The 16,382-nt window shown below is 47.0% G+C and overlaps 1 protein-coding gene across 1 annotated transcript in view; it reads left to right on the plus strand.

Annotated features, from left to right (window-relative positions):
• The first annotated feature begins 2,677 nt into the window (after nucleotides 1–2,677).
• The window catches only part of Kif5a (kinesin family member 5A), a 38,497-nt gene continuing 24,792 nt past the window's right edge, over nucleotides 2,678–16,382 (plus strand). Inside the window, exon 1 of the mRNA XM_021657801.2 lies at nucleotides 2,678–3,253. Within this exon, the coding sequence (XP_021513476.1) occupies nucleotides 3,125–3,253 (129 nt within the window). The 5' untranslated portion in view covers nucleotides 2,678–3,124. The remainder of the gene's footprint in view (nucleotides 3,254–16,382) is intronic.

Here is a 16,382-nt window from a genome sequence, read left to right on the forward strand (position 1 = left end):
ACTAACATTTATAGCTCCAGTACCAGTTGATCCATTGCCCTCTTCTGGCTGCTGAGGGCACCAGACATACCTGTGGTACACAGACATAATGTATGCAAAACACCCATACACAGGAAATAATAGTAATTCTTTTTAAAAATTGAATTTCAGGTAAACAACTAACTCCTTTTAGTATAAGCATGCTTCTTGTTATATTTGTGATATAAATATAATCTGAAATTCAAATTTATCTGGGCATACTATTTATGTTTGTTTTTGTTTTTTTTTTCTTTTCAAAATTTGGAAATCTTAAGTGGGAGATGGATAACTCACAGTCTAATTGAACTTCCATGACGGTCATCACTTCATTAATAGTTCCCAGAAATTAGGAGGAAGAAGTGTACACAAGGTCTCAAACTGTAGCCCAGGGTAGCATGGAACTCACTTTTCAGTGCTGGGAATTGAACTCAGGCCCTTGCATATAGTAGCTCTGTGTCCAGGCCAACAACAAACCTTTGTTGCAGATAGATATAGTATAGCTACTCTTTTCAGTTTGCCAAGTAAATACATGAAAACAGAGGCTCAATTTTAATTTAATTTTATTGACTTTATTTGTGTGTGTGTGTGTGTGTGTGTGTGTGTGCATGTGCATGAGTGTGGAGATCAGAGGACAACTGTTATTCATCTGTTTTTTCTTCCCACCATGAGGGTCCTCAGTTCATGATTTATTGACAAGCCCTTTTACCTGCTTGGCCATCTCACTGACCCATTTTTGGTGTTGTTTTGTTTTGTTGTTCAAAACAATGTTTCTCTGTGTACCCTTTACTGTCCTGGAACTCACTCTGTAGACCAGGCTGGCCTTGAACTCAGATATTCACCTGCCTCTGCCTCCCATGGGCTGGGATTAAATGTGTGCACCATCACTGCCCAGCTTCACTGTTCGTTTTTAAACCAGAAGAAAAGGCTGGGTGTGGTGGCAAGTGCTTTTAACTTCAGCCCTCAGGAGGCAGAGACAGGCAGAACTCTGTGAGTTCAAGGCCAGCCTGGTCTACGTAGTAGTGGGTTCTAGGACAGCTGGTGCTACATAGAGAGACCCTGCTTCAAGACAACAACAGAAGAGGAGGAAGGGCTGCGGGAGGCACACAGATAGAAAATCCACTATGTATTATTGATTATTGCTATCAATAGAGAAGTAAAAGGACATACTCAAGATAAGAGGGAAGTTCTCAAGCCAGACCTGGTGGTGCACACATATATTAGCAGCACTTGGGAGGCTGAGGTGGAAGGAATGCAAGAACAGGCTAGCTTGAGCTATAAAGAGAAACCCCCAGAACCCATGCCAAAAATCGAAAGAAAAGAAAGTTGAAGATTAGCTGACTCAGCTGCACAAGAACCTTGCTGGATGTGTGTGTGTGTGTGTGTGTGTGTGTGTGTGTGTGCACTGAACTCTTGTCTCTGACCAGTGAGGCCATATGGAGTGGCATGCTGAAACAACTTCACTAAGGCTGCCTTCTCTTTACCTCTGTAGGCTAGGCACTGTATATGTCCTGAGCTTGCAAAATGCTGCAACCCTCAGAGGTCGTGCCAAGCAACTGAGTGTGGACTTCCTGAGCTAGGAACTTGCTGTCATTCTCATTACTGGCTTCTGCCCAAGCCTCGGCCTCTGTGGCCATGATCCCGAGGTCTCCTATGCAGCTTGGGACTCCTTTCCTTTGGTCCCCTTAAGAAGCATGTGATTTCTGGCAGTTAGGGCTTGTGTGGCCAGTCCACCACCCACTCACCCTTGCCCCATAGTGCCTACCTGACCCTAGACACTGGCCAACTTCTGATTGAAGGCCTCCACCCCTCCTGCCTTCTCTCATCACCCTACTCCTCCCCTTGGCTAAAACCTCAACTCCTGCAGTCCAGCTATCTGCTGGCTAGCAGAAGCTGTGACATTGAGCAGAATCAATTTGACCAACCCTTGATGTTTCTGCTTGGGGCTGCAGCTGGAGAAAGGACAAGCACTCTGTGGGTTTGGCTCTTTGCCTTTTTCCTTTCTTTCTTTCCTTCCTTCTTTCTTTCCTTTTTCTCCTGATCAGGAAGTTAGGAGAAGAATGGCCTGAGAAAAGTACTGGGGACTCTATCCAAAGCTAACCAGAGCAGAAAATACACACAGCTATCTGAACCCAAACGCACCTGTTTGCCCTGGAAGATCCTCACACTGTACCTCTGGCCCTTTGTTCCCACCACCCCTTGCCTCAGGCTGTCAGACTCCCTTTCTCTTGCAAAAGCTACTCCTGTCTGATTGTACCCAGGCCCGACCTTAAAGGCCTCGTAGAGGCTGAGAACTCCAACTGCCTGTGAATGCTGATGGCCTAGAAGATAGCTTGGCTTTCACTCTACTTAGGGACCTGCTTTATCACCAGACGGTAGCACTCTCTGTGAAGAAAGGGAGCGGAGTAGGCTAGACTTTCCTGCCACTTCTTCACGGCATGGGACCCGGACACCACTTCCACACCCGTGAACGCTAACTGGCTCATTGTACGTCTGACTGAGGAGGAGAGAGAGGCTAGGAGAGGGAGAACCACCAGTGTCATGTAAATATGAAAAGAGGGGTGTAATGGGTTTAGGAAATGTTCTGGAATAAAGGCAACCAAAGGCCCGTTGCTGCTCTTCCCCAGGCAGGCGACAGGACCACCTTAGTCCCTTTCTCCGTCCCTGTAGGTGGAGTCTGAGGAAGAACAACTGGGTCGCGTGTAGCCGAGTGGGTAAGGGGTGAGGACATGGTTATCCGCCAGCCTTAAGATCGAGGAACCAGGTGAGCAGAGGCCACACTCCACCTCCGGTGGTCGTGGTCCAGAGGATCAAGTACCGAGAAGGAAACCCCGCCTCCGCGGCTCCTGCGCGCCCCGCCCAGGCCCGCAGCGCGGCTGCAGCGCGAGGGGCGGAGAGGCACAGCGCAGCGAGAGGACCAGACGCCCAGGTCGCCCGCATCCAGTGCCGCAGGAGACCCACCTTCGCCGGGGCGTCTCAGCTGCTCCCTCGGCCCCAGCGACAGACCACCTGTCCTCCGCCTCCACCCCAGCTCAGCGCTCTTTCCCTCCGGCGCACACACTACTCCTTGCAGCCGGAGACGCGCCCGAGCCCCTCCTCGGTGACCACCATGGCGGAGACCAACAACGAATGCAGCATCAAGGTGCTTTGCCGATTTCGGCCCCTGAACCAGGCCGAGATTCTGAGGGGGGACAAGTTCATCCCCATTTTCCAAGGGGACGACAGCGTCATTATTGGGGTGAGTGCTACATCCGAACGAAATCAGAGGAGGGGTCGGGGTGCAAAAATATTTTCACCCCCGGGACTTAGACCCTCCGCCTGTCATTCTGCAGCTGCTCCCGGCTGCTCATCCTCCATCCTCCCCGCCCGCTGCAGCCCCTCCTCTCCCCTGCATCAGGATGGCTGGGTGTGGCCTGCCTAGGCCTGCAGCCAAGTCTCTGCAGAGTGAGAGGGAGCTCATTCCCAGTCACCAGGAGCCCCAAGTTGTCTTTGCTACTCTCTTGGAGTGTTCCCACTTCTTAGAGCCAGTTCCATGCTTTTGTGATGTGTTCCCTCTCCCCTAGAGAAACAGCGTTTTCCCTTTGTTATTGGCTCGCATCTCTGCCCCAACCTTCACGAAGGGAGGGGAAGGTGAGTGGATGGGCTAGACGAGAAATGCAAAGTCTAGGGTCTCTGTAGATGAATGAGTGGGAGTGGGGTCAAGGACCAGCCCTTCATCATCGCCTCAGGTAGTTGCTGCCCGACTTGTGGGGGAAGGGGGCACAGGTCTAATGAAAGGTTTTCTGGGAAAGAAATACATGGGTGCCACACCCAGTTGGGGAGTTAGCCTCCAGAATCCTAAGGGCACGTCTGCCTTTCTGTCCCAAGTATAGTATCGAGAGGATTTCAGCCTCCCTAAACCCTCCCAAGTCAAAGTGCCCAAACCCTGAATCTGTTCAGCCTTGCTATTCACCTCAGTCTTGAAGATTCGATAAAATGTAGTATTGAGTGCTCCCTCGTCATGGCAGCCCTTCCCATGGAGACCATCCGGAGAATTAATACTTACTGTGTACTTGGTTTTCTGTGCTTAGGAATGAATTCTCAAGACTGCAGTCTGAAGTAAGCAGTGTTCATATTTCCATTTTGCAGATGAGGAGCTTGAGGTCCAAGGAAGTTGAATGACTTTCTCAAGGTCATGCTGAGAATCCATAGATCTGTTCAGCCTACAGACATGAACTGAAGTCTGTGGCTCCAAAACTCACGTTTTCCCTTTATGCCACCTTGCCTCTCCACACTTCTGTCCCAGACTGTTATCTGTGGTGGCCTAAGGGGCTCTAGATCATGCCCCTTCCACCTTTCTTAGTGTGTTAAGGACCTTCAGACTATGAGTGGGGCCGAGGCTCTGGGGTCTAGTTCTGGATGGCTTTGGGGGTAGAGCCAAGAAGCCATTGTCATTTTCAGGAGGGAGGGGCATCTATAAGGGCAGTCCTCAAGGTCAGGGTGCTTCCTGTGTGTCCTGCTCCACAGTGCTTGGCATAAGGCTCCTGGAAAGGAGACACCTGGGCCTTCTAAGTTACAGAAAATAGGGCCTTCTGTAAACATGCCTTTGAGAAAGCCTCAAGCTCCGACCCCGAGAGCCTGTCATATTCTCACTCACATAGTAAACTCAGTAGGTGCTTTTGCAGTGTGTATGCATTTGCCGCAAGGAGGGTGCCGCTGTTTGTTTTGCCTTAGGGACCCTAGGCTTTACACTAGGTCACTGTGTCCAGGTTAAAAGAAAGTCCTGATCACCCCCTTCATAGACACACACACACACACACACACACACACACACACACAGTAACCTGATTTCCAGTTTGAGGCCCTTTAAGTTGTAAAGACTGAAAGCCAAGAGGGGGTGGGTGCTGGAAGCAGATCTACTAGGGGTCCACTTTCAAGCTAACTTCTTGTTCCAGATTCATCCGTTATGCGAAGGTGGGCTCCTTTAGGCTCTGTGGGCCACCCTGGTGTGTGGGATGGGTCCTAGCCAGTGCCACACCAGAGGAGATGGAGAGGGTAGGGGTGAAAAGAAGCCCAATACCCCTGGTAATGCAGATTCTATCTCAGCTCCGTGGCTGGTCTCCTCTTATCTGTCCTGCCAGTACTTGTAGGCTATATCTTTCTCTCTTTCAGGATCTTCCCTTGCCCAAGGCTTCTTGTTAATCTCTTCCGCCAGGGGGCCATTTTGTCTCAGGCAGCATCCTTAGAGCTGCTTGCTTTCTGGACTTTCAGTTTCACTCAGCAGAAGGATGGCTATAGGATTTTTGAGGCGATCCTTGGAGGTTCCAGTAGGGCAGTGGCAACTCCTGTCTTTTTTCTTGTTTTCTTCTTTAGCTCTCTTTGGGAGCCAGTATGTAGGGAAGTGCTGAGGATCAAAGGAAGAGGCCACTTCAGAATGTCTGGGAAGGTGAAGGAAGACAAGCTGGGGTTGAGTGGGAGAGCTCACCAGAGCCAGCCCCTGCTCCCTCCTGTGATGGCTTACCCTTCTCTCAGCACTGCAGTTGCTCTGGCTTCAGAGGCCCTTCTGATCCTGGGCTGCATGCGGCTTGCAGAAGGCAGGACAGCAAGATGGAGAGAGGGCTCTGTAGGTCTTGTCTTTTGCCTCAACTCTCTGACTCCTCTCAGGAATGTAAAGAGTGGGATCAACAAAGTAGAGGGTCTGGGGCACAGCCTGTGTGTGGTGTTGTCTTGGTTTGCTGTTTTTGCACTTAGAATCGGTCTGACTTTTTCAGTGAACTCATTTAAGTGTCTTTCTGTCTTTTCTTATCTTTGTTCTAGCCTGGGCCACTAACTACATCTGTGCCAGATGTGGGGGAGGGGTGACAAGGAATCAATCAATCAAAATCTCTCTCTCTCTCTCCTCCTCCTCCTCTTCCTCCTCCTCCTCCCCCTTCCATTTTCAACCGTCCAAAGCTTTTTTCCTCAGGTCCCCCAAAAGTTAAGTGATTTCTGTTTTTGTTTTGTTTTGTTTTGTTTTGTGTGTGTGTTTTGAAACAGGGTTTCTCTGTGTAGCCCTGGCTGTTCTGGAACTCACTTTGTAGACCAAGCTGGCCTGGAACTTCCTGAGATCCACCTGCCTCTGCCTCCCAAGTGCTGGGAATGCAAGCATGTGCCACCATCATGACTTTGAGGGTCCTGTGAGCTCTGAAGGGAAAACAAGGGTCTCTGTGGCTTTGAGGAGTGTCATAAAGGAAAAATGCAGAACTGAGGCAATGTTCACTGTGGCTAGTGTCTCTCAAGCATTACCATGGCAACAGTCCCCAAGGGTGACACCATACGATAGGGCCTAGTACTTGAAGTTTGGGTTCTACCAGTGCCTTCTTGACAGCTGAGCAGGTCTCTGGACCCCTAATCTCATGAGTTCCATTAACATCAGTCAGCACGTGTGATAGAAAGCCATAGTGAGGTGTTGGGACCTTTCCTGAGCCAATAGACAGATTGATGATGGAAGGCTCAGACTGGGGTCAAATTCGGCATTGTGCCCCAGCTGTGGGACTCTGTGGAGAAAGCCTCTGGAGAAGGCTAGCAGGAGTGTGAAGCTTGCAGGGCTGGGAGAGAGCATCTCAGAGGTGGAGAGATTTTACAGGGGCATTCCTAATGGAACAGGTCATTGAGCTTCTGAAGCTTTGCCATTAGCTGGTGTACAATTACCTGGCAGGTGATGGGGGGAGGGTGCCCCACTCCCTCTGAAAGGATTTAGAGAAGAGCCACTCCTGAAATGGGGGTGATGAAAGGCTAGCTCTACTTGAAAACGCTCTGACAAATGCAGAATGAGGAGGCCACGAGGATGCTACAGTGAAGCTATGAGGAGGGTCTGGTGCAGTTCCTTGGTCACTTTGGGTATGGGTTTGCAGTCAGGGCCTCTTGGGTTTTAAACTGTGTTCGCTGTTTCATAGCTGTGTGACTGGGCAGACTACTACACTGCTCTGAGTCTCGGTTTCCTCATTTATGAAGTGAGAACATCAAATTTTAACTCCTATGATTGTTGTATCTGTTACATGGGATACTGTGCATAAACTGTGCATCACACTAGCAGGCACACAATAAACTACTTTTGTTTTTAACTTTTATTTGGGAAATGGGAATGTATGTAGTGTATGTTTGTGTCTGTGCACATATGTATGCATATAACCTCACACATACACACAGAGGCCAAAGGGGCATGTTTGTGTCTTCCTCCATTGCTGGCCACTATTCACTTGAGACAGTCTCTTTCTGAATCTGACACTCACCATTGTGGCTAGGCTGGTGGCCAGTGACCCTCCGGGACCACCTGTGTCTGCACCCTAATACTAAGATTACAGGCACACACAGCCATGCCCAGGTTTAGTTCTGTTTTGTTTTGTTTTCAAGACAGAATTTCTCTGCGTCACAGAGCCCTGGCTGTCCTGGACTCCCTCTGCAGACCAGGCTGGCCTCGACCTCACAGAGATCCACCTGCCTCTGCCTCCACAGTGCTGGGAGTACAGGCCCAGGTTTAACATGGTGCCGGGGACTTGAGTCAGGTCCTGCGTGCACAGCAAGGCCGCCTCCCCAGACTCTGTTTTTATCTTATTTTAAAATTACACTTGTTTGTAGGAGTAGGGGCACATATGCCACAGCGCCCCGTGAAGGTCGGAAGACAATGTGCAGGGATCAGTTCATTCCTTCCACCTAGTGAGTCCTGTGAATGGAACTCGGGCAGCCAGGCAGCTTGGCAGCAGGCAGTGGTGTCTGCTGAGCCATGTCACCAGCCCCTGCTCATTAGTTTTTGAGACAGGTTTTTGCTGTGTGGCCCTGGCTGTCCTATAACTCACTGTTAGTCCAGGGTGGGTCACGTTCAAACTTGATGTAGTTTCCTGAGTGGGATTACAGGTGTGTGCCCCAAGGCCCCCAAATAAACTCCCCGTAACAATTAAAAGTTAGCTGACCATTTTGGTGCACACCCTGTAAATCCTAGCACTCAGAAAGCTAAGGCCGGGGGATTAGAAGTTTGAGGCCAGCTTGGACTCTGTAGAGAGACCATGTCTTAAAAAAAAAAGATGAAATGTTATTTTTATACATTTTGTCTCTGCACAAGTATAATTTGGAAGAGCTAAACACTTTGCCCTCTTATTAATGGTTTCATCCAAATCTCTAGGGCTCTAGTATCTCTTTCTCATCTGTTTATTCAACAAACATAATGAGTTAGCTGTGTTCCAGAGACTGTGTCTGGTATTTGGGATTTGGAGGGACATTGTCTTTGGGGAAATTCTAGAGCCAGGTGGTGATCTGCAACTTAAGGAGAAGCCTGGGCAGAGGCAGCAGTGGACCATCAGAAATGTCCCTTCTAGCAGGGCATGGTTGCCAATGTTATAATTACAGCACTTGGAAGGCTGGAGGCAGGAAAGAGGACTTGAGTCCCAGGCTAGCCTGGGCTACCTAGCAAGGTCCTGTCAGAAACAAACAAGTGGCTTTTACCAGTGCTGTGTCAGTTTCCTTACCTTCCAATAAAGGTCCTTTATAAGACACTACAGAGCAGGGTATGGTGGCACACACCTTTAATCCCAGCACTCTGGAGGCAGAGACAGGTGAATCTCTGAGTTCCAGGCCAGTCAGGGATGCACAGTGAAACCCTGCCTCAAAATAAACAAACACAACAAAAAAGAACCCCATAACATACAAACAAAACAAAAATTATATGTAGCTCAGAGTGACCTCAAACTCCTGGTGACCCAGCTGCTCAAGTGCTGATATCACAGGCTGAGGCAGTGGGGCTGCTGGCTACACACATGCAAAACAGACCAAGCAAACCGGAAACAACGAAAGAGCCAGGACTGGGACTGACTTGGAGTTGAGGGCCAGACAAGAAGGAAGTAATGAAATCATAATGTGATCATGGCTGGTCATAAGAATGGTAAATGCACCTATTTCCTAGCTCTTGAGTATCTTACCCTCCTCACAGGCCTCAGAGCCTCACCACCTTCCCTCTCCACTTGGGTCCATGTTGCCAGCCTGGGCTAAAGAAAAGGGTTCCCAGGCACACCTCAGCGTCAGCATTTGGAGAGCGCCCTCCATTTTATTCATCCAGCGCTTTCTGAGAGAGAGAGAGAGAGAGAGAGAGAGAGACAGAGAGAGACAGAGAGAGAAAATGTGTGTGTGTGTGTGTTTGTGTGTGTGTGTGTGTGTGTGTGTAGATTTGAGCGTGTTGGTACTCCGGTGTGACATTCCCGGAGGGGAGGCGGGAGGGGCCAGGCTGGCTGGAGAGTTATATTTAACCCCCTCTGGCTGGATGCCTGGCTCCAGGCAGCATGGCCAGAGGTCATTGGTGGAGGAAAGAGGAGAATCATAGGTCTGACGTGCTGCCTTTGTTTCTGTTTCTGGCCACTGAGTGGGAGAAACATGGATGTGGATTACAGGTAAAGAATTAAGATAGACTTACCAAAAAAAAAAAAAAAAAAAAAATAGTGCTGGTTTCCAACATAATACATTTTAATTGTTGGCAAAGTTAAAGACAAAAGAAAGCACACAGATGATACAAAAAGCAAAAAACAAACAAAAAAAAACCCAAAAAACTTATTTTGCCATTCTAAAAAAATAATTAAATTGGTTATTTGATGTTTGTTTCTATATTGTTGTTATTTGGGTTGTTATGGCTTTTTAAAAAAAAAACTTTTTAGCTTTACATTTAAATTACATTTCAAATTTCAAATTATTTATTCTCTCTCTCTGTGTGTGTGTGTGTGTGTGTGTGTGTGTGTGTGTGTGTGTGTGGCATGGGGCTGTGTACTATGGCACCCAGGAGATCAGAGGAGCCCTTGCAGGAGGCAGTGCTCATCTGGTGTGTGGGTTCTGGGATCAAACTCAGGTGTTCAGACTTGGCGGTACGTCTGTCTGCCTGATGAGCTGTCCTGCCTTTGAGACAGGGTCGCCCTCTGTAGCCCAGGCTGGTTTCAGGCTCACAGAGATTTCTGCTCCAGCCTCGTGAATGATAGGATTAAAGGTATGGACCATTGCACCTAGAATCCCATTTATTCTTAGTGTACATATAGGTAGTTAATAACATTATTAACTACCTATATGTACACTATAGGTACATATAGGTACCTATAATCATGTGTGTATATACGTGTTAGAAGGCGCTAGACTGAGTCTAAGACCTTGTAAATGTTAAGCTTGAGATCCACCACTGAGCTATAGTCATAGTCCCATTAAATATTGTACATAACCTTTTTTTAAAAGGTTTATTTATTATATATACAGTATTCTGCCTGCATGTGTGCCTGCACACCAGAAGACGGCACCAGATCTCATTATAGATGGTTGTGAGCCACCATGCGGTTGCTGGGAATCGAACTCAGGACCTCTAGAAGAATAGTCAGTGCTCTTAACCTCTAGTCACCTCTCCAGCCCATAACTTTTTATCTTTGTACAGTTGTTTTAATTTTTATTTCTCATTTTTCAAACAATCTTGATATGGAGCTTAGGCTGGCCTTGAATTTATGGCAATCCTCGTGCCTCAGCTTCCTGAGTACTAAGGTTGCAGGCATGTATCACCCTGCCTTGCTCAGCTTATTTTTATAATTGCTGGTTTGTTTAGTTTTCTTTTTTAAAGATTTGTTTATTATGTATACAATGTGTGTCTTCATGTACACCTGCATGCCAAAAAAGGGCACAAGATTTCATTTTAGATGGTTGTGAGTCACCATGTGGTTGCTGGGAATTGAACTCAGGACCTCTGGAAGATCAGCCAGTGCTCTTAACCTCTGAGCCACCTCTCCAACCACCTTGTTTTGTTTTCTGAGACGGGGTTTCTCTGTGTAGCCTTGGCTGTTTTGGAACTCGCTTTGTAGACCAGGCTGGCCTCACAGAGATCTGCTGTGCCTTGTGAGTGTTGGGATTAAAGGCGTAAACCGCCATGCCCGGCTGATTTTATAGTTAATCTAAGCTTTCAGTAAGTCTTACAGAGCAAGTAAAAAATTTTCAAATAATAGGAAGTTTACAGTGGAAAGTGATTTTCCCCTGTACTTCTCTTCTGTGGCCTCTTTCTTTCAGAAAAACACAGTGTCTCTGGACACTTCCAAAACCATATACACTTAAAATCAAGTACACACACACATTGTATTCACTTAGAATCAAGTGTGTAAGTACAAGCAAACATTATATACATTTACAACCAAGCACATATGCAGATACATACTGTCTAGTTAGGATTGTTATTGCTGTGATCAAACAACTTGGGGAAGAAAGGGTTTATTTAGCTTGCACTTCATCCATAGTCCATCATAGAAGGAAGTCAGGACAGGAGCACGAACAGGGTGGGGACCTGGAGGCAGGAGCCGATGTAGACATGGAGGGGTGCTGGCTAGCTCCCCATGGCATGCCCAGCCTGCTTCCTTACAGAACCCAAGACCTCCAGCCCAGGGATGGAACCACCCATAATGGGCTCGTCTCTTCCCCAGCAATCACCAATTAAGAAAATGCCTCACAGCCTTCCCTACAGCCTGATCTTGTGGAGGCATTTTCTCAATTGGGGTTCACTTCTCTCAGATAGCTTGTGTCGAGTTGATATAAAACTAGCCAGCACACATACATTTTTCGTATATAGGCTAGCATACTATACATGCTAGTTTGTGCTTTTAAAAAATTACCTTTTAGGGCTGGAGAGATGGCTCAGAGGCTAAGAGAACTGGCTGTTCTTCCAAAGGTCTTGAGTTCAATTCCCAGCAACCACATGGTGACTCATAGCCATCTATTATGAGGTCTGGTGCCCTCTTCTGGCGTGCAGACAGAATATTGTATAAATAATAAGTAAATAATCTTTTTAAAAAAATTGAACCTTGGAGATTTTTCCATATCCGCACATAAAATCCATTTCATCAAACATTGTAAGCACTGTGTCTGGGGTTTGTCTGGGCAGCTTCTCTCCTGTGCACTGATACCTCCCCTGTGATGCAAAGATATTCATTTTTTTTGTTTAAAAACTTCAGATTTTCTGGGCTGGGTGACTCCTTTAGCCTCAGCACTCAAGTTCTCTGAGTTCGGGACCAGCCTGGTCTACAGAGTAAATTCCAAGCCACTCAGGGCTACTTAGTAAATGTCTCGAAAACAAACAAGCAAACAAAAAGCAGGCTTTTCTGGTTTAAGAAAGAGGTCTTTTTGTTTTGGAAACAGTTTTTGTTTTGTTTTGTTTTGTTTTTGTTTAAACAGGGTCTCACTATGTAGACCAGGCTGGTCTCAAACTCACAGAAATACACCTGCCTCTGCCTTGCTGAGTGCTGGGATTAAAGACCTGTGCACCATTGGCTAGAGAGATACCTCAGACTTAAAGACTAGGCTCACAGCCAAAGACACAAGACATGGGTCAACACAGCCGTAGAAAAGTTTTAAGTCAAAACAACAAAAAACAAAATCTAAAACCAAAGCAGGATGGTGGCCTCCCACCTACAATCCCAGCCTTGTAAAGACTGAACCAGGAGGCTGGCTGTGAATTGCTGGCTAGCCTGAAAGCCATACTGACTGTTTTCCTATGCAGTATATGAATATATATGTATTTATATGTGTGTATATTTATGGAAGTAGAATCATGCTTATATACTCCTTATTCTGCAATAGTATTTTACTTCCACACCACACCCCCCCTATTATTTGCCTCACAGTATTTTGTGCTTCCTTTGGTCACTGCATATTCTTCTGTAACATCATCTATACTACGTTACGTTTTTAATTTAAACTGGACAGTTCATCAATAACAGTTCCATATCTGGTTCTTTTCTTTCCTCCTCTTCTTCCTCCTTCTGCTCCTCCTCTAGAGACAGGATCTCAAACAGCCTAGGCTAACCTTGAACTTGCTGTGTAGGTCACGCTAGCCTTGAACTCCTGCCTCCATCTCCCCAGTACTGGGATTCTGAAGGTACATCACCATGCTTGGCTTCTATATCTGTTTTTTAGGCTGTTCTATCCATTTTCCTCTCACCCCCACAAGACAGTTTTTATTTCTGTACAGAAGGCACACCCTTCCCACATTTTGTTTTTCCCACCTGCTCTTCCCACTCCCAGAAGCTGAACATGGAGGTCAGGCAGTGACCAGGAGGCCTTTGTCCTAGCCCACAAGCTAAGCCCCAGCTCACAGGCACTCCTTGGAAAATTCACCTTGGCATAGAAACTAGGTGCAGAACTTTGGTTTCACCATCAGGAATGGAGCAGGAGAACAGATGCCTCCTGGAAGACCAGAGCAGATGGTGCCTGGCCAATAAAGATGGTCAGATCAAACTTAACAGTCATGGGGGTTGGAAGATTCTAAAAGCCTGCGTAGGGTGATGACCATTCAGGAGCCGACCGCCAAGGCAGCGAGGCCTGCTCTGATGGAAACGATGCCTCCAGTCGTGGCTTTGTGGGTCTTCACTGGCCTCCCACATATCACAGGCAGGTCAATGCTGTGACCACAGCATTGCCAGAAAGCCTCCTTCCTTCAGGGCTCATGTGGACTTCCTGGCCATGGGCAGGGTCAGCACTGGGTGTACATTGGAAGCTCATCAAGCAGATGTTCTGAGTGACACACTCCATCCACAGCCAGTATACACAACCCACATATGAGCATATGAGCTCATCTACTGTAGACTTTTTAAATGTAATCTCCATAGACTCTGCACACGTGTGTGTGTGTGTGTGTGTGTGTGTGTGTGTGTGTGTGTGTGTGTATTGGTATAATCATGCCATGGCACACACGTGGATGTCAGAGGGTCAGAGGACAAGTTTTGGGAGTCAGATCTCTCTTTCCACCAGGTGAATCCTGGGGATCAAACTTAGGTCAGGTTTGGCAGTAAGAAGTTTCATCTGCTGAGCCATCTTATCAATCCTTCCTTTAAAAAAAAAAATCCTGCACTGGAGAGATGGCACAGTGGTTAATAACACTGGCTGGTGTTCCAGAGGTCCTGAGTTCAAGTCCCAGCATCCACTTGGTGGCTTACTACCATCTATGGTGAGATCTGGTGCCCTCTTCTGGCATGCTGTGGAAACGGAGCACTCATATACAAAAATACATAAGTAAATCTTTTAAAAAACGTGTTCCTTTTTCCTCTCCCATCCTCATCCCCACCCCATTTTCTTTCTGTGTTGAGAAGGATGAGGGATCAGGGTTCTGGGCTGCACGCTCACTCTGAGCCACACTCCAGCTTTTTACTGCAGGTGCTTCAGTACAAACCACTGAAGTGAGCATTTTTTATATCCAACTTTTATCACTTCAGTAAGTGTTTTGCAAACTGCATCTCTAGCACCGGAACTGTGGTATGGAGTATAAATATTTAAGTACTTAATGGAATAGAATGACTTGCTAAAATCGGTTTACCACACCCCATTAAGGAGTCCCGTCCCCCACTCCTTTCCGTTGTGAACTGCTTCCTGGCTTTAACTTAATATTTTGGTGGTGGGATCAAACCCAAGCTATAGAAGGTGCTCTGCTACAAGCTGCACTCCTCGTCACAACTGTTTCCTGCATTCCTTTGGATGCATTGATTATGGAGAGACCAAACAAATACTTCCAGCTGTTTTCAACCAAAAGCCAGATTTAATTTTAAAAACTTTTTTGGTCTGGTCTTTGGCCTTGAAGTCCAAGGATGACCTTGGGTTTCTGACCCATCAGCATCCATCTTCCCAATGCTGGGTTTACGGACACAGCTGCGCACCTGGTTTATTCATGGCTAAGGATCAAATCCAGGAACCAACTGTACATTCCCAACCCCAACTGAAAAATTAGTCTTATTGTTTTTTTACATATATGAGTGTTTTTCTTGCATGTATGTCTGTTCGCCATGTGCATGCCTGGTGCATAGAGGACAGAAGAGGTTGTCAGATCCCCTGAGTCTCATGTTACGGTGTCTGTGAGCCACCAAATGGGAATTGAACCCAGGTCCTGTGGAAGAGTAGCCTGTGCCACCACTAAACCAGCTCCAGCCCCAAAGATTTTTTTTTTTTTTTTTTTTTTGAGACTGGCCAGGAACTCACTATGTAGACCAGGCTAGCCTTCACTGGGATGAAAGGTATGTATGCACTGCCATGTCCAGCTAGTAGATTTTTTGTTGTTGTTGTTTGTTTGGTTTTGGTTTTTCAAGACAGGGTTTCTCTGTAGCCTTGACTGTGCTGGACTCACTTTGTAGACCAGGCTGGCCTCGAACTCAGAGATCCTCCTGCCTCTGCCTCCCAAGTGCTGGGATTACAGAGGTGCACCACTGCACCTGGCTTAATTTTTAATATTTAAAAAAAAGTTTCTCCTTTGTGCAAAGAAATATAAGGAAAAAGATGCATTATTGTGTAATCTTTGAAATTTTAAAATAATTTTTCTTTCTCGAGGACTTTACCTGTGCACAATACAACATAATCATATCCCCCCCCCATTTTCCTCCTCCAGCTCCCTCCACATGTGCCCCAATATGTCGTTAAGTTCAGTCAGTCCTGGCCCAGGGGAGCATGGGAAAAGCCGCCAGTTTCCACTCTTGAGCATAGGATGGTCTCCCTCCCTGCAGCTGTCAGCTGCAGTGGCTCCTCAGTAAGGGGCGTGGAGCGCCGGTCTATGCTGGACAGTGGCTGCCCCGAGCTTAGGTAGGTTTTGTGCTGCTAACTAAAGCTGCTGTGAGTTCATGAGTGAGGCAGACATGTCCCATCCAGAAAACAGACTTTCACGGCACTTCTCCTTGTCCTCCAGCCCTTACGGCTTCCGCTCCTCTTCCCCAACCTTCCCGGGACTGGAGTGCATGCGTGCCGGTGTGCAGTGATAAATATGTCCCATTTAGGGATGAAAACTCAGTACCTTTTTCTTAGTACTCTGACTAATTAGAAATCTCTACACTAAGGGATAACCAGGGCAAAAAAAAAAAAAAAAGGACTCTATAAGTACAAATATTTAGAATGCAGATGAAGACATCAATTGAGCAGGTTTCACTCTAGGGTCTTATCATGTAGCCCTGACTGTCCTGTTCTGTAGGAACTTGTTTTGTAGGTCAGGCAGACTTCAGATTCACAGAACCCCACCAGCCTCTGCCTGGAGTGCTGGGTTGGCCACGGGCTTTTGGCCAGAATTACAGTAACAGATGTGAAGTGGGACACCTGGTAACAGCTGGGCCCTAATCGCTCCTGTAGGCACATGTTGCCCGGCAGACCAGAATTGTACTGGGTTAGACCACTATGGCTTGTTCTCCCATAGAACCTCCGGCACTATGAGAGCTAACTAGCAGGAAGGAAGTTTCCTAGTCAACTTGAGGTTCATCTCTCTATGTCCTGCAATTGATGTGAGTGGTGTTTTCAGTAATGCAGCCTTAGTGTGTGGTTATGAGACGTTAACACATTTTAGACAAGCAGGGCAATGGTGGCATATGCTTTTAATTTCAGCACTTGGG

This window comes from Meriones unguiculatus, chromosome 17 (assembly GCF_030254825.1).
Source record: "Meriones unguiculatus strain TT.TT164.6M chromosome 17, Bangor_MerUng_6.1, whole genome shotgun sequence".
Classification (NCBI taxonomy): domain Eukaryota; kingdom Metazoa; phylum Chordata; class Mammalia; order Rodentia; family Muridae; genus Meriones; species Meriones unguiculatus.